General features: G+C 45.3%; 1 protein-coding gene across 5 annotated transcripts in view; it reads right to left on the bottom strand.

Annotated features, from left to right (window-relative positions):
* The window catches only part of trpm3 (transient receptor potential cation channel, subfamily M, member 3), a 167,442-nt gene that overhangs the window by 35,853 nt on the left and 106,953 nt on the right, over positions 1–24,636 (bottom strand). For all 5 annotated transcript variants that reach the window (XM_086205867.1, XM_086205868.1, XM_086205865.1 and 2 more), the window contains 6 exons: positions 22,881–23,082; positions 21,849–22,062; positions 20,249–20,373; positions 18,717–18,888; positions 6,916–7,090; positions 5,577–5,700 (listed from right to left, as the gene is read on the bottom strand). In XM_086205867.1, the coding sequence (XP_086061993.1) occupies positions 5,577–5,700; positions 6,916–7,090; positions 18,717–18,888; positions 20,249–20,373; positions 21,849–22,062; positions 22,881–23,082 (1,012 nt within the window). The remainder of the gene's footprint in view (positions 1–5,576; positions 5,701–6,915; positions 7,091–18,716; positions 18,889–20,248; positions 20,374–21,848; positions 22,063–22,880; positions 23,083–24,636) is intronic.

Below are 24,636 nucleotides of genomic sequence, written 5' to 3'. Positions count from 1 at the left end.
AAGGAGGAAGGCGGGGGGCGGGCGGGTGCACTTCTGATTTAATTAGCCCTTAAATTAGATCGGCACATATTTAGGATAAAAGGAGTTGTGCAGCTACATACGTAACAATGGGCCTGATAGTATTTAAAGCCACTAATTCTCAGAAATCCTGTCGATGTGCTTGTTTGACATTCGTTTGAAATCGTGCCCTCTTTGTGTAAAAGGGATAAAAGAAACAAGCAACTTGATGCGTACACACAAGGATGATAATTACCACTTTCATCTAGAATAATGCAGACAGTATGGCCCATGTTTTCCTGCAGTACATCTTCTTTAATTGCACTTATATAACGAACTACAATGCTTATATACTTAGCCCCCCCCCCCCCCCCGCCCCAACCTGGAGCCTAATAATCCCTCATCCATCTGAACAGATTGTTGTCAACGCTCCTGTATGTTAGACCAAATGAAAGTGGAGGATCGGGACCTTTGTAACACTGTCAGCTCTGAAATATGAAGGCGGGAGTGCCCCTGAGGTTCGTACAAAACTGCTGCTCTCCCACCAATTAAAGCTACGATTCGTAAAACTGGCTACCACCACAAAGGACAGAACATTAGCAGGAAATTGTGTACTGCTTTCGTACAGGACAAGAAGAGATCCTTAGCATGAGCTGGAGGGGTTGTGCCTCTGACAGTGTCTCACAGGACATTTGTTTCTTCAGCTCGAATCAAAGTGTGTGTGTTGACAACTGAGCAGACAGCTGGATACAGAAGATGTATTTTTTACCGGGTGATGCGCCTGAGAGATTGTAAACGGCCATTTTGGGTCAGCTGCTGTTGTTTTGTAACTGCAGTTCGTCGTCGGTCTCCACCGGCTTCAAGCTAAATAGATGTGGCCGGCAATTTCTGCATTCTACAGTTACCAAAAAAAGTAATTAAGAAGGGAAAAGAAAAAAACATCCTGGTGACTTCAAGATGCTTATTTGTGAGCAAAGCACACTTTTTAATTGAAGTATCACTTTAGGCGGGGTACTCCAGCTGTTTACTTCACCAGTATTTTGCTCAGGCAGCATCAGCTGCTCTGTGTGATCTACATTGATCACGTTGAATCCAGGATCATTAGACATCAATTAACTGGATCGAGTTTGATGTGGAAACACACCGTGATGCTCGGCTGCCTCTCGTTCCCTGATTCAGGGAGGAGCTCGTTTTAAAAACTTTTAAACGCTCATTTTCTTCACAGTTGCGAAGTTTCTGTCCTTAAGTACACCTGGAAGAACAAATATTGATATGTCCCCGTGACTCGTGTGTGATTACTGCACGATTAATGTGGTCAGTGTACGGCTGATTAATTACATGGGAGGTGACCTGGCACCTTTGCTGCTATGCTATGCTATGCTAACATGAGGCGGCGTGGATGCGGCCGGTATATTCCAGCCGTTACCTTCGCCACAAGATCTGACCAAAAAAAATGAGATAATGATGAGCTCAGACCTCCAGAAGGATCTTGGAGCACTCAAAAACACAGACGCCCAAACACACACACACACACACACACACACACACACACACACACACACCATCATTGTTTCTCTCACACTCTTTCCCTTCTTCGTACAACCCAGTGACCCAGGACAAATCTGGATTTGCTGTCAGTGTGAAGGAGGCCATGCATTTAATCCAACGTGGTTTTTTGACCCTGACGTGCGGTTTCACGCTGGCTGGCTTTGGTATAAAAGCATGTCTACAGACGCTCTATCATATCAAACAGTCAATACTTCATGATTGGAAAATGCTCGCCTGTTCTATGTTTGGAGTTTCATTTGTCTTTTGCTAGCTGAAGAGATACAGAGCAGTTGCTAACTGGTACACGACCTCGTAGGACTGGACTTTGACCTCTGGTCCTGCAGGCGTCACATCCTGAACACTCCACCAGGGGAGGGGTGTAAAGGAGTGAAACCAAGGGGAGAGAAGGACTAACTTATCTCGTAAAACCAGTTAACCACAGCGCTTTTGTTCCGCTGCTTCTTGCTGTTCTCTCTGTTCCACTTGGCCCTCACAGGCCCACTGTGTCCTTTGTTCTCTCAAACGTTTATTTTCTCCTCCAATGTCACACACACCCACAAGAAAGAGTTTCTGAGGGCGATCAACACCTGAGTGAGGGAGCCAGCAGAGACTGAGGTGGCTCAACAGAACTGTTCTCTTTCCCCTCCAACTATAATCCACTTTGGCCTTTTGAGACTCTGCGTGGTGCAGAACAGCAACGGCTGCCGTGAGTGTCCGCTGAGACGAGCCTGACTTTTAATGCAGGACACACGAGGAGGAGGAGGAGGAGGAGGATGGCCTCTCATGAATGCATGATCAGTGAGAACGCCATCAACATTGAATGTGATGAGGTAAATGATTTATGCACCATTAAGACTGTAAACCTCAATTATAGTTTAACATTCACACATTCAAACTGGACATGAACTGATGTCCAGAACATGAGGCAGGCATACGAGAGACAAAAACACACAAAATGTAAATAACAAAAAACAAAAACAATTATATATATATAAAATATATATATATATATATATATATATATTTTATATATATATATATATATATATATATATATATATATAAAAGGTTGCACGGTGGTGCAGTGGTCAGCACTGTGGCCTCACAGCAAGAAGGTTCCGGGTTCGAGTCCCGGCTCGGGCACGGGATCTTTCTGTGTGGAGTCTGCATGTTCTCCCCGTGTCTGCGTGGGTTCTCTCTGGTACTCCAGCTTCCTCCCACAGTCCAAAGACATCAATTTGGGGACGAGGCTGATTGAGTCTCTAAACTGACCGTAGGTATGAATGTGAGTGTGAATGGTTGTTCGTCTCTCTATGTTGGCCCTGCGATGGACTGGCGACCTGTCCAGGGTGAACCCCGCCTCTCGCCCGTAGATGCTGGGATAGGCTCCACCCCCCGCGACCCTTACTAGTCAGGAATAAGCGGAAGAGGACGATGGATGGATATATATATATATATATATATAAATATAAAAATTTGGACATGCGCCTGATGTGAAGAAATCGTCAACATGTGCAACGTCTTGCATGTTTATTATCTTGTTTTTCTGAGATGTTACTTTTCCCTGCATGTATTATTCATATGAAATTATAAACAAAAGAATACTTGATGAGTGCAGACGCGTCGGACCGGCAGGCGGGTTTTGGCGGAGGCAGCACAGAGAAAGACGCAAACAAAGACAACAGCCGAAGTTAGACAGAGAACGTGAGTCTTTTCCTAACCTGACACAAAGTTAAATTGGAACGAATCATGATTTATTTCCTGCTGCAGTCTTGACCAAGACTGACAGAAGAAAGACAACAGGAGCTTCCTGGATTGATAAAATACAATAAAGTTAGTGAAAAAAAAAAATAAAGCAATGACACACAGACTTTGACATCCACGGACGACACAAACAAACGTGACCAGGACGAGGAAACCGTTGCTGTCCTCTAAATCAAAATCAAACATAATTATCACATTTCCTTCTTGCTTCTTTGTTGTCATTTGTGTCTTGAGTGCTGCACATTGAATAACAAATGCATTGCGGTTCTGGGGCCCAAATGGAGAATTAGCATCAGCAGCTGTTGAGTTAAATAACTCCACTCTTTCTATTTACATAACAGCTGTGGATTTAGATCTGCATTAATTACATTTCCTCTTGCAAATCCTCCAGAAACTGAAGTTGATATAACCCAGCTACCAACACTGGGCACGTTGGGATCACACGCTAGTCGCGTCCCACCGGCTGAAGCACGCTAAAGCATCTTTTAGTAGCATTTTTACTAAAACTAGAAATTTTTAGCGGTAACAATGGTGGTAAATAGGAAAACACAAGTTTGCAAGGCTGAGACAGCCGATTGAAGGCAACGTGGCGAACAGACGGCACACTGGAGTTTGACTCCTGCCCTGTTTCGCTGTGCCAGCGGTAATTGTTGTGTAAGTTCAGAGAGGCAGCATCAGATTATCCGGACTCTACAGCCGCTCCTGCTGAATGACTCACACACTCTGGTTCTACCGGGGTGTGTTGTGTTCTGAAGATCCATCAGGGTGAGCATCAGTCAGCTACTGGAACCCCACTGAGGATGCAATCAATCCACTTACATGCAGAAAAACCATGACAAATGCTGGCCTGCCTGCATATTGTGGTTCTGTGTGTGTGTGTGTGTGTGTGTGTGTGTGTGTGTGTGTGTGTGTGTGTGGGGGATTAACCAAGTCCCTTCATTTGTATGATTTAGTGCACTGCAATTATCATAGTAGCACACATTCTGACAAATATGTGGTCAAGTCATCCCAGCCATCATGTCTGATGATGCATGTTCTTGCTCAGCATTTCACTTCAAGAGCTGTAATAAAACCAGGATTTAGGAGTGTGTGTGAATGCGGTTAATTCCAAAAGTATTAGTAAAATTCCACCGGCAGCAGAACCCACAGCGACTGACATGGCAAAGCCTCTCCTCCCTCATAGGAGACGCAGCACTGAACACCCCGGTGTAAAACAAGTGCTGTAACTGTTGCAGTAGCACCTGCTCGCTTTGTGTTTGGTGAACACCGTTCTCCTACAGAATGGCAACGTTTACATGGACGGCGATGACCCACTTTGTTCTAAATGAGACAGTGTTTCAGTTCGGGCGCTTCATCGTCCATCTTCTTGTTTACATGCAACACAGCAAATTCAAGTCTGACTAACGTCAGAAGGAGCACGCGTCCCTCTCACGTCCTGCCTCCCACCTCAAACTCTTTCTGTCAGATTGGAACCTGTGCGTTTTTTGGATTTTACTGGTTTAGAAACGTACTTTGGGTTTCAAAGGCCTTTGCTCACAAAATAAACCTCTTAATTTCAATACATTTTTCAAAAAAAAAAAAAAGAAAAGAGTTTCAATGATTGCCGTCCAGTTGTTTGACTGGGTGTGTGAGCACTGGCGTTTGCACCAGCGCTGGTGGTTACCACTCTAGTGATCCCCATAATGACTGAACACCTGCTATTGTGATCAAATGATTAACACACACACACACACACACACACACACACACACACACACACACACACAGACGAAATACTCATCACACCTCTAATAAAACAGCATGAATGAGACGTCACTTTCATGTGACAGCGCTCTGTAGGGACAGAGACGAATGTGTGTGACAGCTGAGCTTAACAAGATGTGTGTCTTTCCTTAAACTCTGCCCAGGGGGTCTAAACTCTGCAGGTGGAGGCCATTTGGTCCCAAACGTCATCTGAATACATCTACATACACTTGACATTACATGTCATACATAAAAGATGGGGTGATGATTGCTGCGATAAAACTTTCATGATGAGCGAGCTTCGTTCGACGGATCCATTTTCTCCCCAGATTTGTCTTTTTTTGCTGGTCTTTATACAGTTAAGACAGGATGATATTATTGTTATTAACGGTTTAATGGTGTGTGTGTGTGTGTGTGTGTGTGTGTGTGTGAGAGCAAGTGTGTGCCTGCGGATGTGTGTGTGTAGCTCATATTCTGCACAGATGTTTTGCGGCATGTGTGTGACACGGTTGGCGCACACTCACCAGCTCCTTCTTCTTCATGCACTCCATGAGGATGATGAACAGATGTTGGGCCTGTGTGCGGCTGTAGGTGAACGTCTTCTGGATGGTCACCAGCAACTGGTCTCTCAGAGACTCATTAATTATGCTGGAGAGACAGAGAGGTGTGGACGAGGGAGAGGAGAGTGTCAGGACGGGTGGTGGGCTGAGGGAGGGAGAGGAAAACCTCGATGGGGGTGCAGGTAAATTAAATTTGTTGTCAGTGAATGTGAAACCAAGGTTGACCGGGACTCTCAGCGCTCTGATCTCTGTGTCCTTGATGAAAGGTGATCAGACATTTACCTTCATCTCTGACTGGAAATGTGAAGCTGTAATTTGGAATTCATTATTGGATTCACCAGGAACAAACACGTCTAAAGGGATCGCTCACTCAAAAGGGAAAAAGGCTCCCAAACAAATGACGTGAATGGAGACCAACAAACAAAAAATGTCTCTGTACTGAAGTAACCCAAGTGTCCTGAAGCCTGAGCATTCTCACGAATATTTCAAGACCCCCATAATATTTTGTGCTACGACTATAAAAAAAGAAAACTGAACATATCAGAGTAAAGATCAAAGCCTCTATTTTCATTAAAAAATTGCTTCTTTTTAATTGCATCCAATCCCCCCCCACCCCCCCCACCCCCCTATCAGCATTTGAATGAGGGTTGGTTTAATGACAAACTGTCATTTTCAGACTAGACCAGCTCATCCATCCTCCTCCTCAGCCGGCCCTGTGCGGCTCCACGGGCCCCCCTGGAGAACCGCAACATCACTCCATCTGCTGCGTCTTCTGGTTTCTGGAGTTTCATGTTTTTGGACCTTGACGTGACAACATTCTAAGAGCCGTCTCACGAATGGGGAGAAGAGTGAATGTGTTTTAACGGCTTCCCCTTGAAACTCCGGCAGTGTGCTGTGGACTAAAAAACTTCACCCGACCTTCCATCAGCATGACGGGGAGTAGATAATTACTACATTTTCATTTTTGGCTGAAGGATCTTATAATTCTTTGCATGTTTCAAATGACTGCGATGCATCTGAGCAGTTCAGAAGCCTCAAGCATATTCTGAAGTTCCTGCATCAATTACTGTCTTTTCCCTTAAAAGCACACTGGATTCCACCGCTTCTGTTGAACAATTAAATATAAAAAGTGTGAGTTTGCTGTGTTTGATGAGGAGGTACTTTCATCATTTAGTATTTCTAACAAAAACATTAGCAGCGATTATGATTACACGCCAGTGAGAACTCCCAGAGTGCAGCAGCTAATCCATATTGTAGTGTTTGTCCTTGGATTACAGCTGAACGCTCACGTATAAGTACATACCCTCCCTCCTCGGAGTATTTGTGTCCGAAGGCCAATATGTCTGAGGCTCTGCCGCTGCCATCACACACAACCACAGGGACTGGAGGCGTGTCCCTGAGGTACTCCAGCACTATGGAGATCACATTGGGACCGCCTTCTACGATCAGAGCCACCACCGGCACACCCTGACCGATACCTGCACACACACACACACACACACACACACACACACACACACACACACACACACACACACACACAGGGTGAGAGAGAAGGGACGAGAGGATGCACATCAGAAACATCATTTTTTGTTGGTTCTATAGTCAAGACAGTTCGCTTTCTAATAATGGTCGAAAGAGATGTACCAAGAAAAGCCCGCCCACTTCGTGCTTCAGTCCTGTGTGTGTGTGTGTGTGTGTGTGTGTGTGTGTGTGTGTGTGTGTGTGTCTGTGTGTGTTGAAGAGGCATAAATCATTGATAAAAATAGCTTCTTTGCTAATAATCACATGCCATTTATAGCAACAGTGCATAATTAACAGGTGGGATTACATACAGGAGGGTTGTTGTGTAACTCTCAGAGGACTTTTCTGATGTATTATTGCTGCTGATTGTTCCTGGTTTCCTCTCACTCCTCATTACATCACCCAATATTCACTCTCACCCCTCTATCGTCTCACCCAGAGGAGGCAAGAGAGTACCACTCAGTTAGAAGTACAGATACTTGTGTTAAAAAAATAATCTTGTAAAAGTAGAAGTACTGATTCAGCTTATTTGCTCATGTAAAGGTTAATAAGGGCAACCTCTCGATGTACATCTTTTACACTTTATTGATCTTCAAAGACAAAAAAGGCAAAGTTGAATCAGGAACTAAAATGTGTGTAGTGCATCTAGCTGCTAACACGCCTGCTGGCCAAGGATGTGCTTCAGCTTCTTTTAGGCACAGAACTCCAAACACAAGTAGCTCAAACACACATGCAGTATTTGTTTGTTTCTCTTATCATGTCTTTTATGTCGCAAACCCTGTTGTCCATCGTTATGTTACATATCATAGACCAGTGAACTGCAGCCTGAGGAGTTTTTCTAAAAATATTCTATACGTTGCAGCAGCACAAGCCTCATCCTGCCCTCGCCGCTGTCTGCCTCCCCTTCCATCTTCCTCATCCTCTCCCTCTCCTTCACGTGCTTGTGTTTTCAGCTCGCTGTTTTGACTCTTCTAATTCAAAAGCTGTGTAAGAGCAGGATCATCCCCGCCCCGCACCCTCATCCCGCCCTGCATAATTCACACAGTAGAAAGCATAGTCCGTCTCTCAAACACGCACGGCACATACTGCCTGCGTGCACTGGCGCACACACACACACACACACACACACACACACACACACACACACACACACACACACACACACACCAGCAAAGACACAGATTCGGAGGCATGCCCACCACCATGACGCTTTGTCTCACACAGCCTTGTGCAACCCTGCAACAGGGACAGTTACATAAGGAGAATATTTTCGGGGCCTCGCCTACTTCAAAGAGGTAAAACGTCACTGTTCCACAACACATCACACACACACACACACACACACACACACACACACACGCAACACAGCAGAAAGTGAGGCGGACTAATGACTTCTATTTTGTATGGGATTCTCCCATTTCTTCTGTCTTTCTAGCTCTGTTGTCGCCTGCATGTGTTTTTGCAGTTGCATTGATATTGATGACTAGCGAGCTTGGGAGCCAGCGGTGCAGGATCATCCAGAGTAGATCACGGTTCACCTGAAACCCACCGAGGAGCAGATGGGCGTGGGGGGGGGGGCACACAGCTGTGTGATGGTTAATTAGGAGGTGAAAATTCTGCTTTTACTTACACTCACAAATACAAACGGAGGCACGTAAACAAACCACAAACGAAGGGAATTCGACTCTGCTTGACATTTCAAGAACAGTGGTACCAATGCAAGGTGACATCTGACCTCCCAGCCGGTTAGTTTTCTAATTAGCTTTACTCTGAAATACTGGATGTACTCCATTGGGGATGTACTAAACAAGGCAAACAGGAAGTCCATCCCTTTATTTTAAAAGGTGCTTATGCCGAAAGAGGTTCTCCAACGTCACCCCTTGGCCCAAAAGATTCACCAACAGCCTTCTACCTTCAATCCGAAGGCATCTCCGAATGTGACAGCTTTTTTATTTTGATAGTTTTGATTTCAAACAGCTTTTACAGGAACTTGTATGATTGTGAAATACATCTGGATCCAACGTGACCAGAAGTTTTGACAGGGAGTCCTCGTGTTCCTGGAGGGCTGAGTCGAGGTCTTAAACCAGTATTGACGACCTGGCAACTGCTGCTTTGACTGAATAAATACTGCTTATAATCCTGTGATTGAGGAAGGCTGACAGAATTATGTCCAGACGAACCTTTGTGAATTCTCTTCCTTCAAATAAAACCACCACGCGTTTGAGACGTGCTTTAAAAGAGACAGATCCTTTGTTTGTGAAGGAAATGTGCGGTGAAGTCTTCGCTCGAGCGCTAATCCGCTGGAAACCGTTTAGAAACGATGCAGTCGTTGTTAAAAACTTCCCCAAGTATGATCTCTGCCAAAGTCTTGCACAGCAGACTTTTCCCTCGCCATTATTCTCCTCGCTCATCTGGATCTGCTGTACTGTGTTTCCTCAAGTTGGCCAGTGCAAAGTTTAGCTGAGACTCCAGGAATGAAGCGAGAAAATATCACGTTTCCATTATTTTTATCTTTTTATCTCATAGCCAAGTTTTCTTTCTTCGTGCACTTGCAGTGGTTTAGTCAATAAATGTTACGACATTTAACCGTTACACTGCTTTCCTTGCTGCAGCTCCAAGTCTGGACACTGTTTCAGGGAAAGTTCCCCCAAAACTGAAAGTTCAATAAAACTATAAAATGCCTCCATCTTGCTCGTCTGCAGTAACCTCAAGTGTCATGACGCCTCAAAATGCCAAGTTGTCAAAATAAAAAAAAAACAAAAAACCTCTCTGACACCACGTTTTTAGCTTTGGGGTGACCAAAACAAGACAGCCCCCCAGTATTCAAGCACCATTCACACTCCAACGCATCAGACGGCCGAATCGCCAAACCGATACTTTCTGAGCTGCCACTGCCGCTGCCGCCTTCGCCGCTCTGTATCTCTGTTGTCTTAAGCCAGTGCCCACAACTTATCTCTCAGGTGGGAAGCCCGCCTCAACGAGCGAGAAAACACAGGAGCAGAACAGACAAACACAAACGTTGATGAACCAACGGGCCACAATTTCAACATTCATCCAGCCTGAGAGAAGCGGGGGTAACCAGGAACTCAAAGATCTGACGGAGGGGTGGAGGAGGAGGAGGGGGAGCACATAAGCGAAACACACATAATATGCTTAAATGATCCTAATTAAGAATCAAGCAATGACTCATGCGTGTGTGTGGGTGTGTGTGCGTGTGTGTGGCTGTGTGGTTGCGTGTGAGTGTCCTTGTAGTATACGTGTCAAATTAGGATCAGCATGACTGGAGGAGGTGTGCCACAGTATGTGGGTCATTGTCTTTGCCCTCCTGAACACAGACAGGAAACAGGAGATGTTTGAGGGCAATGTGACTCAGTAGGCTACTGAACGAAGCTCAGAGGGATTTGAAAGTATAAAAGGGCATTAAAAGGTTCTCCCAAACTTGGTTTGCCTCCTCTTCTTTTGACCTTCTCTGAGGGTTTTTGTTTACTGAGGCAACTTGTGTTATCAAGACCAAGTGTTGCTGAGACAGTCAGGACGACTTTGTGGTCGCACGACGGGTAAAATTTGTCCTTTGTAACTGGAACAAGTCCACGAGGAGAACACGCAAGCCCCACACAGGAGCTTCGCGTGTCAAGTCAAACTAAGACGCTTCCAGCTGGGGATGCGGTGGAGGAGACGCGACGTCCACCACCTGAGGAGTCTGCCCGTCATTACGTGACATCATTCATGAAATCCCTAAAATCAACATAACAAGGACTGCCAAGTCTATCAGGTGAGCTTTCAACAGCGACGCTGCCCAACAGCAGTTTGGAGTTTTAACAGGTTTTCAGCTCAAATGTAATCATCTAAGCATGAACGTCCCAGACATGCATCACCACTCAGCCATCAGCTAACTAACCTTGTCCCTCCTGCTCCCTCGTCTAACAAAACCTTCACTGGTGATATTTTCATGCAGCAACTAAACCAACAGCTTCCTGCTCACTGACCCACGGATGGACGAGACCACACCACCGTCACGTGCTGCAGTCCAGGACGTAACAGGAGTGTTGCTGCTTGGACTGCTTCATACAAGAAAGCTACCAGACGGTATTCATCCTCCTACAGTTCTCTGACCTTCTCACTACTCTCTCCACTCCCGGTTTTCCTGGGGACATTTACCACAGTTCACACTACTAACCATGCACTCCTTTCCCCTGCTCACCCCATGTTGTCATCCATGCATATCCTCAACCTGAGACCTTACCTGGAGCTAATTCTGTATCCAACCTGAACCCCACCGACTCTGTTATCGCTCCACCACAGGGCTGAACACTCTGGCAGTTCCGGTTTATCACTTGATGTGGGGTTTTTGTGCCCATGTGTGTATGAGTTCACCTCATTCCAGTGACTTCAGTCGCCCCGACAAAGTCTCTCAGCCGTCTTGAGTCTCATGTGTCTGCAGATTTTTTCATCCACCGAGTCAGTGCAGCTTCTTACGCCGTTCATCTGATAAATCTGCTCATTGACAGAGCCTCGTTTCTTAGAACCTCATTAAAAAACTAATATTTATTACCACCGCCAAGGAGGTCAAGTTCTCAGAGGGTTTTGTTTGTTTTTCAGCAGGATTATGCAAAAAAAAAAAAGAAAAAGTGAGGCTGATTTTCACCACACTTGGAGGGGAGGTGTAGCATGGGTCAAGGAAGAATACATTAACATTTAGGGCAGATTAGTCATAGCGCCACCTGGTGGTAGCAGGAAATGCATTTTTTTCCTTCTATTTTACACTGAGCACGTCTCCTAAATTTGGTCAAAAAAAGTGTGAGAACTTGGCGATGATGAATTTCTGTGTTTATTAAACAGCGCAGAAGACCATTCTGATATTTTGCAAGCAAACAGGAAACAGAAAGACAACGAAGACATCGACAAGCCGGTTTTAAGTCCCAGTCATAGCGCCACCTTGTGCTTACGGGAAGTGAGCCGGGTGTCGCAAACACCATTCGAAGAAGTTACGATTGCATCACCGTTCACACATTTGTATGTTAATTCATGCCAAATCCAAACATCACGGTCACGTCCAGCAGAGGGTGACATATTCAGACTGTGACACAGCAGCTGTGCGATAGCCATCAAAGCATCAGAGCCAGAGGGTTATCCCGTTGGTCACACACTTGGACACTTCAATACTGGCCGTATCTGAAAAATCACAAGCAGATCTGCTTAAAAAAAAAAAGAAGAAAAAAAAAAAGTCCTGGCATTTATGGCGCTTGAACAAAACACATTAGAAGCCCCTTGACTTCCTGCACCATAGCTTAACTGTAATCTCCTCTGTATGGGCTGCTCCACGGCGGAGGTCACAGTGTCACGGCTAATCTGCTACGCAAGGCCTTCTGCCTTCTTGATTCAATTACCGCTGCTACTTCATCTTTTACGTATGCTGTGATTAATGAAACTGCTGCTATGGGAGGGTCAGTGAAGGGTACAGAGTAGACACTGAGTTAAAAACACACACATGACCACACGGTAAGCACACGGTCAATACACGGATGAGCCCGTCATAAGGTACTTGTGATTCAAGTGGGATGGAAGAGGGAGCACTCAAGGTAGCTCATTTGTTCTGGTAAACTTCATCTGAACTTGGGCCTGAAATATGCAAAAGTGAGGCTGATGAAGAGCAACTTGTTCCTGAGCCGCAGCGCTTCTTGCTCAGCTTTAGGAGAGACAATAAGTAAACATTCCTGAATGAAGCGTACTGCCCTCTGCCTCGCCGTCGTTTCACTTTTCATTCTGCTCCTTCAGTGAAGACTCCTCCAGGTAATATCTCGTCACACAGGGTGCACCGCCCCCCCCCCAGCAGCTGCACACTTCCTTCTCAATTTTTGTTATTCCCTTCCCTCTCTGCTCACCCCGTCAGTTCCTTTTCTATCTTTATTTTTCACACTCTCCTCTTCTTTTATGTGTCCTGTTGACTCAGGTGTGTGATTAAGAAGCATTGCGGAGAGCGCCGGAGCTGTGTTTGAGTGAGCTGAGCTGAAAGGTGCCAGTCATGCTAAAGACCCCCCCCCCCCCCCGCGCGCGCGCCAACATGTATAAAGGCTGACGTTGTTTGTGCACAAAAACAGCCATGATTGCCACATTCACATGCTTAAACTGCCACTGACTCTCCTCCTTCACTTGCAATTCCAACTCAGACGAATATGCAAATATGTTTAATTTCATATGTTGAACTGCTGCGCACAAGATGTCTCCGACTTCTGTCAGTTTTCCCTGCTTATTTTTCTGGAGGCTTCAAAGCTCCACCGCGCGTTCCAGAGATATTGTTTCTTCTCAGTCCTGTCAGTTCATTCTTGAGTCCCCGTGGACAAACAAGCGAAGAAATCAACTCTATTATAGCCGTACCAGGAATCATTTTCGTAATTCCATTGTTCTTTTTAACGGCAACAAAATAGTGCTTAAGTAACATTTGAAAATCTTCGATTTCGCCTGACAGCTGGACAGAGACGTGGTGGCGAGGAGGAGTAGAATGTCTGACACTAAGAGACAAATCCAAATCTTTTTCTTTTTCACGTTTTGTTTAGATATTTTTTCATTCTTTAAAAATTGAGAGGATTTGACTTCTTTTTTCATTTTTTTACATTCTTCATTAACGTCTTAAGAATTTGATTTGCCTTTTAAAAAAGCAATCAGGTGTCTTACACAGTTAATGCGTATGATTTAATGCCGACCTTGGACATAAATGATGGTCTCGGTGGGGATTTGCATGAGAAGGCTGTTGGCCCTGGTGCAGGTCTGCGCTCTCGTGCCCTTCAAGTTAGGCAGTAGTGTTCATATCACTCTCCTCCTGCTGCTATATATGATCCTGTATTACCTGCATGGCCGGAATTAATTAATCCAGCCTCATTAACATTTTGCAATCCGTGCCCGTGTTCAACCGTGCCAGACCAGCGAGAGCCCCGCATGTCCAAGAGCGCACTGAGCATTTATCCCAGCATGCGACTGCGCTGGCATCTCTACACCCTCCCAAGGCCAGTGGCCTGTCATCAGACGTTAACTTTGTTTACAGCAGCCAGAGAGGTCCTCCCTTTCCTGAAGTCACAGGAAGTAACACCTTCAACAACATCAAATATGTAGGAGAGAGCCGAGGAGAAACAAAAACTCTCATAACCAAGGGTGTTGTGAAGAGACGGTGCTGCTTAAACTATCAATGAGAAACGGCTACATCTTTCTCCAGGCAACAGGTGATAAAAATTCAGCAAAGGTTCAGTAAATTCATCACATTTCTCTTCCTCTAGCTGGGCCACTCACACATTTTCTCTTGTGGAATCGATGCAATGCTGCTATTATTTGATTGTTACAGCATTTTTGGCAGTCAAATGTTTACGGCCGTTGCATGAACGATCACACACGGGCGCAGCAGGATTAGCGAAAGCATTGCAGACATCAGGAAGAACACCACGGGGGGAGATTACGCATATCTATCAACCACACTTCTTTCATGCAGTGTTTGTGTGCAGCATGTGCGACTGTGTGTTAAGAGGAAAGAATAAAGCAATTCTGGAGGGTGTATGGCTGGTCCACAACCCACTTGTTAGGCCATTCAGACTAAACTGCTTTTCCTCTCTTTACTTTCTTTATCCTCATTTGCTTGACAGGACTTAAGGCTGCAGCTGGATCCCACGGGAGCCCAGCGTGGTGGAAAATTGATCCACTCTTGAATGACCGTGGACAGGTAATCAAATCAAGAATGGACCTTGGCTGCCAAGCCCACGGCGGTGAATGAGGAGGCAAGGCACACACATACCGTACCAAGTACAGCACGTCAAGCAGACACTTGAAGTAGCAGCACATTTGAGTAGCATATTTACGAGAGAAAACTAATTCAATATTCATATTCCGAGAGTAAATTTATTGGACTGTTTGTCAAAAGTGAGCATGAATCCTTTTAATGCATGACGCTGTTGGTAGCGCCTGGCTTCAAGATGGCAGCGGCTCATGTTTAGTACCTGTTAATCTCTATAAACAGATTCTATATAAAAATGCAAAATCTGGAGGCAAGGGTGAAAATGCCAGGGCAGGGAAACCTTGGGAACCATCACCTCTGAGGTTTTCCTATTTGCCTCCATCGCCTTTGTTTTTGGGCTTGTCCATCAGAAGGATTACAAAAAAACAACTACTAGGCAAATTGTTCAATGAACTATCCCAAAAAATCCTTCTGCCCATCTACAAGCCCATACTGGTCAGGCACCGTCATATCTCAAACGGCTCCAGGTACCTTCTTACCCCTCTAGAACACTGCGTTCCCACAGTACGTACGGATTACTCGTGGTTCCTAGAGTCTCTACAGGTGGAACTGGAGGCAGAGCTTTCACTCATCAGGTTGTTTCCTACTTCTTTACTGAGTGCTCGCCATGGATCCGGATATGAGTTAAAGACGTTACCATAATGCATTTCACTCCCAATGGTACAGTACCATTGTGTGGAGGGTCAGATGATTGTGTGACGACTGGGCGTCCCTTTGCCTTCCCAGCCCCTTTTGTATGAGTCCAGGCATAGGATGACAAAGGGAAGTCCATAGGTCACATGACTGGAAAATGAGCAGAGAGGAAGTATACTCCTGTATCCCAACCTATCCCTATTTTTTTTATTCCAACAGGTCTCTGGGTTCAACAGAAATCGGCGGTGATAAAGACAAAATATCCCAGTTTCACTGAGATGAGCTGGGAGGGGCATCCCTTCAGCCCCTAACAGTGAGCTCTGCTGATCCACCTGACGCCAAAAATGGTGTCTGAGTCTCGATATTGTTCTCAACATTGTAACGGTCTATTTAGAAGTGAAGTGAACCAAGTACAATGTGTTTATGTTGACAACAAAAGGCCGTAGGAACAAATAAATTACTGCTGTAGACAATTCCTCTGACTCCGGTTTGCCTGTGGCTCTGACTTATTGAATCCTCTTTGTTCCCTGGGGAACATTTGCTTCCATCTGGTTCTATACATTGCACACTGGGCCTCACCCCAAGTTAGATCTGCTTCTTTTCTGTCCTCTGTCCAGGTGGAGAACATCTCAGGGCTACTTCGCGATTGCGGTCCGCTCAGCGCTCGTCCGCACGACTGGAGTCATCTATCTAATTTTCCAGCAACTCCCGACACTGCAACAGTTTGTGTTTGTATTTTTGTCTGACAAAAGACACAACATATCCTCAGAGGCATCAACCTTTTTCCAGTCTCTCTCTCTCTTAAACAGACAGATCTTGGTTTCTAGGTTGTGAAGCTTTGGCTTCCACGAGGTTAAACACAAAAACCTCCTCAGTTTGGTATCGTTTCTGCTCGGTAAGTCTGCAGAGGACTTTGAATGGTAAGAATGCAAATGTGATGCCTTGCCAGCTGCTTTTGAGGGCCTGAGCCTGAGGGTACTTCAGGGGAAGACCCTATTAGTTTTGTCCTTCTTCTTCTGTGGAAGGGTTCACAAGAATGACATTTCTGTCCCGGATGTTTCTGAACAGGTCTGCGTGAACCTTAACTAAGGTGTCAGGGTCAGTGTAGCGTGGGGAGATGGTCCTCATCTCAACCCACTCTTGAACGCAGAGCATGAATGAAGTCAGTGTCTGCAGCTTTTGAATTCTTTATCAGTGAAATGGCACTCTTGACTTCTGAGTGAGTTGGAGGCTGGTGCTGATCAGGCATGTGCACTCGGTTAGGAGGTTGTTATCTTTTTTCTTCTACAAGAGGAGACTGACCCTCTGAGACTTGCTCAGTATCTTAGCGTTTTGTAGTTTGTTCCATGTTCTTCAAGTACCAAGTGTCAACCAGTCCTTGATGTGAGATTTTTCTCTACGTCCTCTGTGTTCAATATTAGAGTTTAAAAGTCAGTCTGAAGAGCACAAAAGCAGCTCCTCAAGCAGCTACTGGCACCAGATCAGTGCTGGCATGTGAAAAACATCTGGCGGAGCTCCACGGACCCCCCACCGATGAGGGTGGTCGGCCTGGTTCACTGAAAGGTGAGAGGAGGAGTGCACACCTGTACTAGAGAGGTGGTGACTCGCTGGAAGGAGACGCTCACACATCTGTTGCTGTGATGCAAAACTGGTGAATTAAATTACCAGTGTTTTGACATGTTAGTCCTCCATGGGGTACTGAAAAAAAAAAAAGATTTTAGATTTTAACCAGCCATTTTTGCACAAGTGTACAACGATCCTCCTTCCAGTCTATTAGCTGATCATCAAGCAACGTCCAAGTGGGTTTATGGATCATTTTCCGGAGGGATGAGGGCACCACCAAGAATGCAGATGTTTTCAGGGCAGAATTAAACTACACGTTCCTGACTTTTCTCCCTCTTGCCACAGCCATGACTGCCACGAGCTCTGCAACAGGATCCGGCTCCAGCCTTGGTGCTCATATGATGAGCAACATGCCAGTTTGGTTGTGGTTCCTCATAGCAGTCGAGTCGCTGTCTGATGGCCAGTTTACCGTTGCTGGAACTGAAGCTGGTCATTCATTGACTTGAAGGGTCCCTTTCTACCAGGGCATTGGCCTTCTTCTTTGGTGACTACAAGAGCCACGTTTTTGTGTGTGTGTGTGTGTGTGTGTGCGCGCGCGTGTGTTTGTTTGTTTGTTACCGGCCCTGAGACATCCGAAACAAAGCTGTGAGAGGCTATTGGGAAAGGTATTTAGAGGGAATCAAGGAGGTTTGACTGTGGTTGCGTCCGTGTGTGAGGGAGAGAATGAGAAGAAGCGAGAGAGAAATGCATTTTGCCTCCTTGCGAATCCATTAGGCCTGTAGCTCAGGTATTATGTGGACACTGAAAACGGAAAAATGCAATGTGACAAGGGCTCAATGGCGGATGAACACACACGTGTGCGCAGACACAAATTCCCATTAACATTCCCTCAGGACATACACACCTGTGTCTTTTAACACACAAGGAAGCATACCAAGGCACTCTTGCTGCCTGTCTATGAGCACATTAATGCAAACAATTTAAAAAGAGGGACACAGGGAGCCACTCAGGCATTTAAAATATAGAGAAAGCCTGTTGAGATTCAACAGCAGTGAGTTATAAAACCATTTTAGTCATGCAAAAACACACCAGATGTTCCAGATCAAGGTGTCTCATTTGTGATGTCCTCGTATCCAATTTCAATTTAAGGTAAATATATTATAAAACATGACCGTCCTTTCATGTGTGGTGCAGCGCTCCTGTTCTTGTCATTATGTCTGTGTTGGTTAGCCAGTCTTGTGTCGCGGACCAGAACAAGAACACAAGGATTATCAAGCAGGTTCTTTTGAGGAAAGAGTTCATCTGGCTGTCAGGGAGCTTTGAAAGAAAAGGAAAATAAATCCGTCCTGAGGGGAGGGACCGTTTCAAAGGGCCTTGGACTTGTATCACAGATAGCTAAAAATAAACTGTCCAGCAGCACGTGTTCAGTATAAAGGAGGGAATATTAGATAGGTAATACAACAGAGTTTGAACCTAATTAACCCACCGTGGTGTTGTTAATAAAACAAGGATTACAGCTCTGTTAGGATGTTATCACTGTCTGTGTCATTCAACAACACCTCGGCTCATTGAGGCTAAGTAGGTCAGATGCGGTAGATTCCACTCACGTGTGTTGATCTTCTGCAGAGAGATGTGTTTCTCTAGCTGGCGTCGCAGTTTGACCTCAGCACCATACTTTCCCGTGGTGCCGTTGTCTGCCAGGATGAAGTGGGAGTGGAGGCTGTTCAGAACTGTCAACTTGCTCATCGGGTTGGACATGGTCTGGTATGGACGCACCACCTGGGCCAAAGAGGAAGAGTTCACTTCGCATCGCTTTGCTGATCAGGGTTCAGTTTGGCAAAGGGGAAATGTATCAGTGAGAGGGAACGAGTTGGTCTAACCCCGGAATGCCGAACGCTACACTACACTTAATCAACTGAAGCCCCTCCATATCATCCGCTCCATCTCGCTCTGGTTCTTCCACCAAGAGCAGATGATAGACAAGCAGCACTGAACTATTTTCACATCTTCCTTGTGCAGCGGCATCACTTGTTACATATCTGGACAACTCGGCGCTCCATCCACTGGCAGCTCGCTGGCTCGCTCACTGCAAGTCAAGCTGACACGCATCTAGCTGCTGTCCACATGACTTGGAAGTGCATCGAGCTGAAACCCGCCACTTCCAGCCACGCCACCGAAGCTGTATTCTGTTTTTAGTGAGTGACTTGGATGGAGCGGGGCGAGCGCTCAGCTGGAGGGGCTTTGAGTGACGGTGCGGAGAGAGCAGACACCTTTGTGAGCGATGAGCAGGGACTTGGGGATCATACACTCTGTTCTGTAATTATTATAAACAAACTCAATAAAATCCCAGAATCACCAGAGCATTCCTGCGTCTGAATTCAAGATACTAGATACATTTCATTGTTTACCACAGTTTAGCGGAGATCCAGAATATTTTCTGATCGACTGGACCAGTAGGAACCGAGCAGACCTGCTGTCAGATCAAGCTCGGGATTACTGGTAGTTGTTGCTTTTAACAAGGTTTATTCATGAATTGCGGTTTTCTGTTTGCTTTCTTTGATCATGCTGTTGCTTTGATGTTTTCACTTTTTATTTTTATTGTCTTCTTTAGTTGTATCACATTGAAGGACTTTTATGGTTGCTCTTTGCAGGACAATAAGCTGTAAAAATACATTTTCCCTCGCCTTTGCCTCCTCTCAAAATGAAAAAGAAAAAAAGATTGTATTTCAATAATTTCTCAGAAGCTTTGATGTGGTCTACTGGGGCGGCACCCACTCAGTATGAGGTGATCTCTACTGGCCACGAGGCATTCCAGAGAGACATCTCAAGCATGAAAACCAGTTTCAAACTATTAATCATCTCATTAATTGACTCACTTTTCGCTGCACATTCTGATGAAACTCTATCATTGATTGCTGAGATTTGACTGAGTCAGCATGTGCTCCACCAGCTGTCCATCTCACTTTGAAGGAGTGTTTCCCACAGATCAGATTGGCTTACTCAGCATCTCCGTTAAGCTGCTCACAGCAATTTATAAGCTCGAACAAACTGCCGACAGAAGATGACATTTGTCGCATCGATGCTCACAAAGGAGCACTAAAGCGTGTGAGTCGGTTACTGTTTCATTGTGCTTTCTTACATCTTTGCCAACAAGATCCTCCTGATTTTCCACGATGCCCCAAGGAGCGATGCCGATAGTGCAGATCTTCCCTCTGGACTTAGAGGCGTGGTCTTTCAGTGCATCCCCCACATGGCGAATCACCCCTGTGTGTGTGTGTGTGTGTGTGTGTGTGTGTGTGTGTGTGTCAGAGAGAGAGAGAGAGTGTGTTTTTGAAGGAAGGACAGAAAAACAGATAAGAAGGCAGGTTTGTCACAATCAATACGGAATCTGAACGCTGGTAATGATACACGGTGTGCCGTGAAAGATAAGCAAACACTATTAGGCACAGAAGACAACAGCGTGGCATCAGTCAATGTAAATACATACACACACACACGCATGCACGCACACACACACACACACACACACACACACACACACACACACACACACACACACACACACACAGATTAACAAAAGCATTCAGAACTGGAGGCCATCCTGCTGACATTCATTCTTTCTCCACCACCAGCCTTCATCCTGCCAATCCTCCAGTCGCTCCCTCCATCAATCAGACATCTTTCCTGTTATTTTCCTGTTTGCATCCCATTAAACATCAGCTTTGTCCAATTTAACCTCTATAAACGTTTCCAGCATTCCAAATCTCTAGGGTTTTTTTGCTTGCGTGAGATATATTGACCGATCACACTTGAGCAGGCTTTGATTCAGTGCAGGTAAATACGACTACTAATAAATTTGGTTTTATGCGGTGCCTCTAAAAAAACTCAAGGCTGCTTTACAAAGAGTTCGACATAAATAAAACTGCTGAGAGCAAAAATAAATAACTTTTAAGGGTCCACAGAGTCCATGTGGAGAGCACAGTAGCTAAAATGCAACCCTGCAACATTTTTGAATTTATTTAGCTTTTAAATGTATTTGCATTTATTCTTGCTTGTTGTCCCTCAACTCCATTACTGTACCATGCACAGTTTGAGCAAGTTGATAAAAATGATCATCAAATCATCAACCCTAAACTTTGACCAGAGATGAAGTCATGAAAATGCTCTCCCAAAAAAACAAAACAAAAACAATTCTACAGCATTTTGGTATCTGGTTGTTTATTCAAGTATCTATTCAAGTCATTTCTATCGTCTAACGACTACCAGGTGAGATTAATTCAGCTCATTTTATTTTCAACCACTGCATTTCTTCATCTAACTGTGACAAACTCTCACTGAGTCCCAGGAACGAACATCACCACTGCACTACTTCACTTGAGGACGCATTAAGTACCAATCTGAAGATCCATCACTCACCCTGAGTATCTGTGGAGTAGGAAATCACCTTTAACGTACTTAGAAGAACCTCCTCCTCAGAGTCAACTGTCCAACACATTCACAATCTCAGGTGCTCTTTAAAGGGTTAATTACTAGCTAAAATATGAGGAAGAAGTTCATGGACAGTGCATTTACTTTTTTATAAAATGTCTGGCTCAAGAGTGCAAGAAAAACATCCCAGTCAACATATTTTCAATGAAATTGAAGTGAAAAAGAACTTAAAAATGAAGTTTTGTGTGTGTGTGTGTGTGTGTGTGTGTGTGTGTGTGTGTCTGCATGCTTGCATGCGTGCTGCACCCCACCTGTGTTGACCCCTCCAGTGAAGATCCAGGCTCCGGTTGTCATGGCAGCTTTGATGAGCCCTTTGCCAAAGACCTGCTTGAGTTTGGGCTGCAATTCAAAGTTCTGCAGTCCCCCGTGGACTGAGATGAGCAGCTTGGGCAGATCCAGCTGCCACTCCTTGGTCATCAGGTGGAGCAGCAGGTCAGGCTTGGTGTCATAAGACACTCGCACATACTGCAAACCACAGTGAGGCACAGACACGCATGAGAAACATACCTGCAGATACTCGTGAAGAAAAGAGAACGCGTCATTCGAGACCTGCTTGAGTGTATTAAGCAGATGTTTGCAGTGATTGGAGGACCGCGCATTATAAAACATCTGTTTATCCAACTAATTCACACTAGGACACCTAAGCTGACATGTTTTTGGATGAATTATTTATCCCCAGGAATAAATTTGACATAATTCAGCCATAATAATCTGAATTCCCTGAATGCTACAGCATACGTGATGTGCGACGCGCACAGTGAGTGCGTCTCCATTCGTCGGGAAAAACGCCGTCCGGTGCCACTCAGGGAGATTTGGACTTTTTTTCCTCAGTCCCTCTCCAGTAATACTGCACATTGTTGTTCGGCAGGTTGCGCTGCAACAGTGTAATGTGAAAGTGTCTCTTGACAGTGTCCTCTACCCATGTCTTCTCTGAGTATGTGGCGTCTTGTGAAACATGGCAATCTCAGCATCACAACTCATCTGACATGTTCCTCCACTCGACCTGTGTGTGGTAGTGCGACATCAGCTAGGCTCAAGGGAAAAGCGTCACAACACAACTGGTTTTCAATCACAACTGGTCGTGCATTTCACACACTGAGCACCTGTTTGTCGCACAAATCAGTGTATAAATGTGCCTCACTGTTAAATTCTATTCATTCAAAGTCACATATGAAGCGTTTCCATCAAACTTGGCTGTCTCTGCTGGTGCTCTGTAATTGTTTGCTGAGGTATCGTCGCTGTCGTTGAGAGGCAAGACAACAAGGATTCGTTCAGGGATTCACCATGGCTTTGTTGGAGTGTCCTCCTCCCTGGAACTCGATGGTGCCGAAGGCATCGGTGGGGCTGAGCTGTGTGTGTTTGCTGATCGACCACTTCTCCGACAGGCTGTCATTCTTGGCCAAGCGCTCTGCCTTATCATTCTGACTCGATGAGATGCCCGGGGGCAGGCCCACATGTTGACCTATCAGACGACCGCAACAGCACCTGGATGAGAGGAGAATGTGAGTGTGAATGAGAGACTGACAAATTACGCAATCGTATACAGAGGAGAGAAGCCAGAAGAAGAAAAACGAGGGGGTCCTGTATGTGTGTTTGTGGCTGAGAAAAGGAAAGACAGACCACCAGCAGTCAGTACGAGGCGGACAGCTCGTCACATGCCTTGTACCTCCTGATCGGGCGGAGCAGAGGGATCTTCAGGGTCTTCAGGACCCCAGCCCTCATTCTTCAGACATGTCTCATTTTGTTCCTGACTCTTAAATCTCCTTGTCGCTCTGAGCATCGACGAGACCTCGCTGGTTCTATGGATCGTCTTCTGTCACAAGCACATACTCATCCAGGTGTACGATTCTGTGTTTTAATCTTGTGGAATTAAGTGGGAACCCTGGGAGGGAAGAGAGGCAAGAAGTCTTCTGTCGAGACTTCGTGTTTCCATCTTCTCTGAACAGGATTACTATGACTCCTGCTGCTGGAATGTAAACACAAGCATTTCTCACTAAAAAGAGGAACTCTGATCTGATCTGGAGGTACAGCTCTTCCCCTCCTTCCTGCTCCTGGAATTATGAACATTCTATTAGACCGATATTTCCTGTGTATTTCAAAGAGACTGTATGAGGTGGTACTACAGGAATTCAGCTGTCTTGACGTTTGAGTTTGTCATTCAGGGCAGAAAAACAGATGTTGAATGAATCTGAATAATCACCGCAGCATCTTTGCAGCGCAGAATGAGACAAACGCGTGTCTCGGAGCCACGTTTCACTTTTCTAAGGCGCTTAGACAAAAGCCTGTACAGCACAGATGCACTGTATCAGAGCAGAGCTGCTATACAGTACAATCACTCTGGTTGTTGTTGCCTGAATGAATGAGGAGGAATTCATTTGAATGCCCTCACACACAAGACTTAATATGAGTGTTGCAATTTCTGGTGAGTATAATGCCCATGTTTTCCTCCTTAGTAAACATGCTGATTTCCTCTGAGGTTTTTGACGCGTTTCGATGTAAATATATTCATTGATGAGGTAAGCATGATGCTCTTGAAGTGCTCCTGCGCCACGGCACACAGGCCAGGTCCTGGTGGAGGCTGCTGGGACTGAGAGAAGAGCACCTGCACTTGTATTTGCTGCCAGCGCATCCATTCAGGCTACTTCTCAATCAAAGAGAATCCGTGAGTCGGACCCAAAACAACAAAAACATGCAAGTAAAAAGTAAATGACAAAAAGGCCTCCTGCTTAAGAGGCTTTGAGGATGGACCTGCTGCCAAATTTTCAAGCATGACTTCAGACTAGAAAACAGAATTGAAAAATTGGAAAATTGTAGGGGAATTGGTGGTCATGGAGGAATGTGTGGATAAAGCCGCCTCCTGCCTTTCACTCCTTGAAAACCAAGACAAAGCTGACCCTCCGGTCCCGACATTTCATATGGAAAAATTGACAAATGAGTCGACAAGCCGGAGGCCCAAGGGGAACAAATAATCTGTCATTTAAAGGTTTCCCCAAAGGCTGGAATGACTGAACATCTGCTTCACTTTTAGAGTAAATACAG

The sequence above is a fragment of the Aulostomus chinensis genome, chromosome 6 (assembly GCF_037954235.1).
Source record: "Aulostomus chinensis isolate RoL2024-O1b breed Wild chromosome 6, RoL_Achi_v1.0, whole genome shotgun sequence".
In the NCBI taxonomy this organism is placed as follows: Eukaryota; Metazoa; Chordata; class Actinopteri; order Syngnathiformes; family Aulostomidae; genus Aulostomus; species Aulostomus chinensis.
The sequence above is the reverse complement of the archived record's forward strand: the minus strand, read 5'-3'. Positions and strand labels throughout refer to the sequence as shown.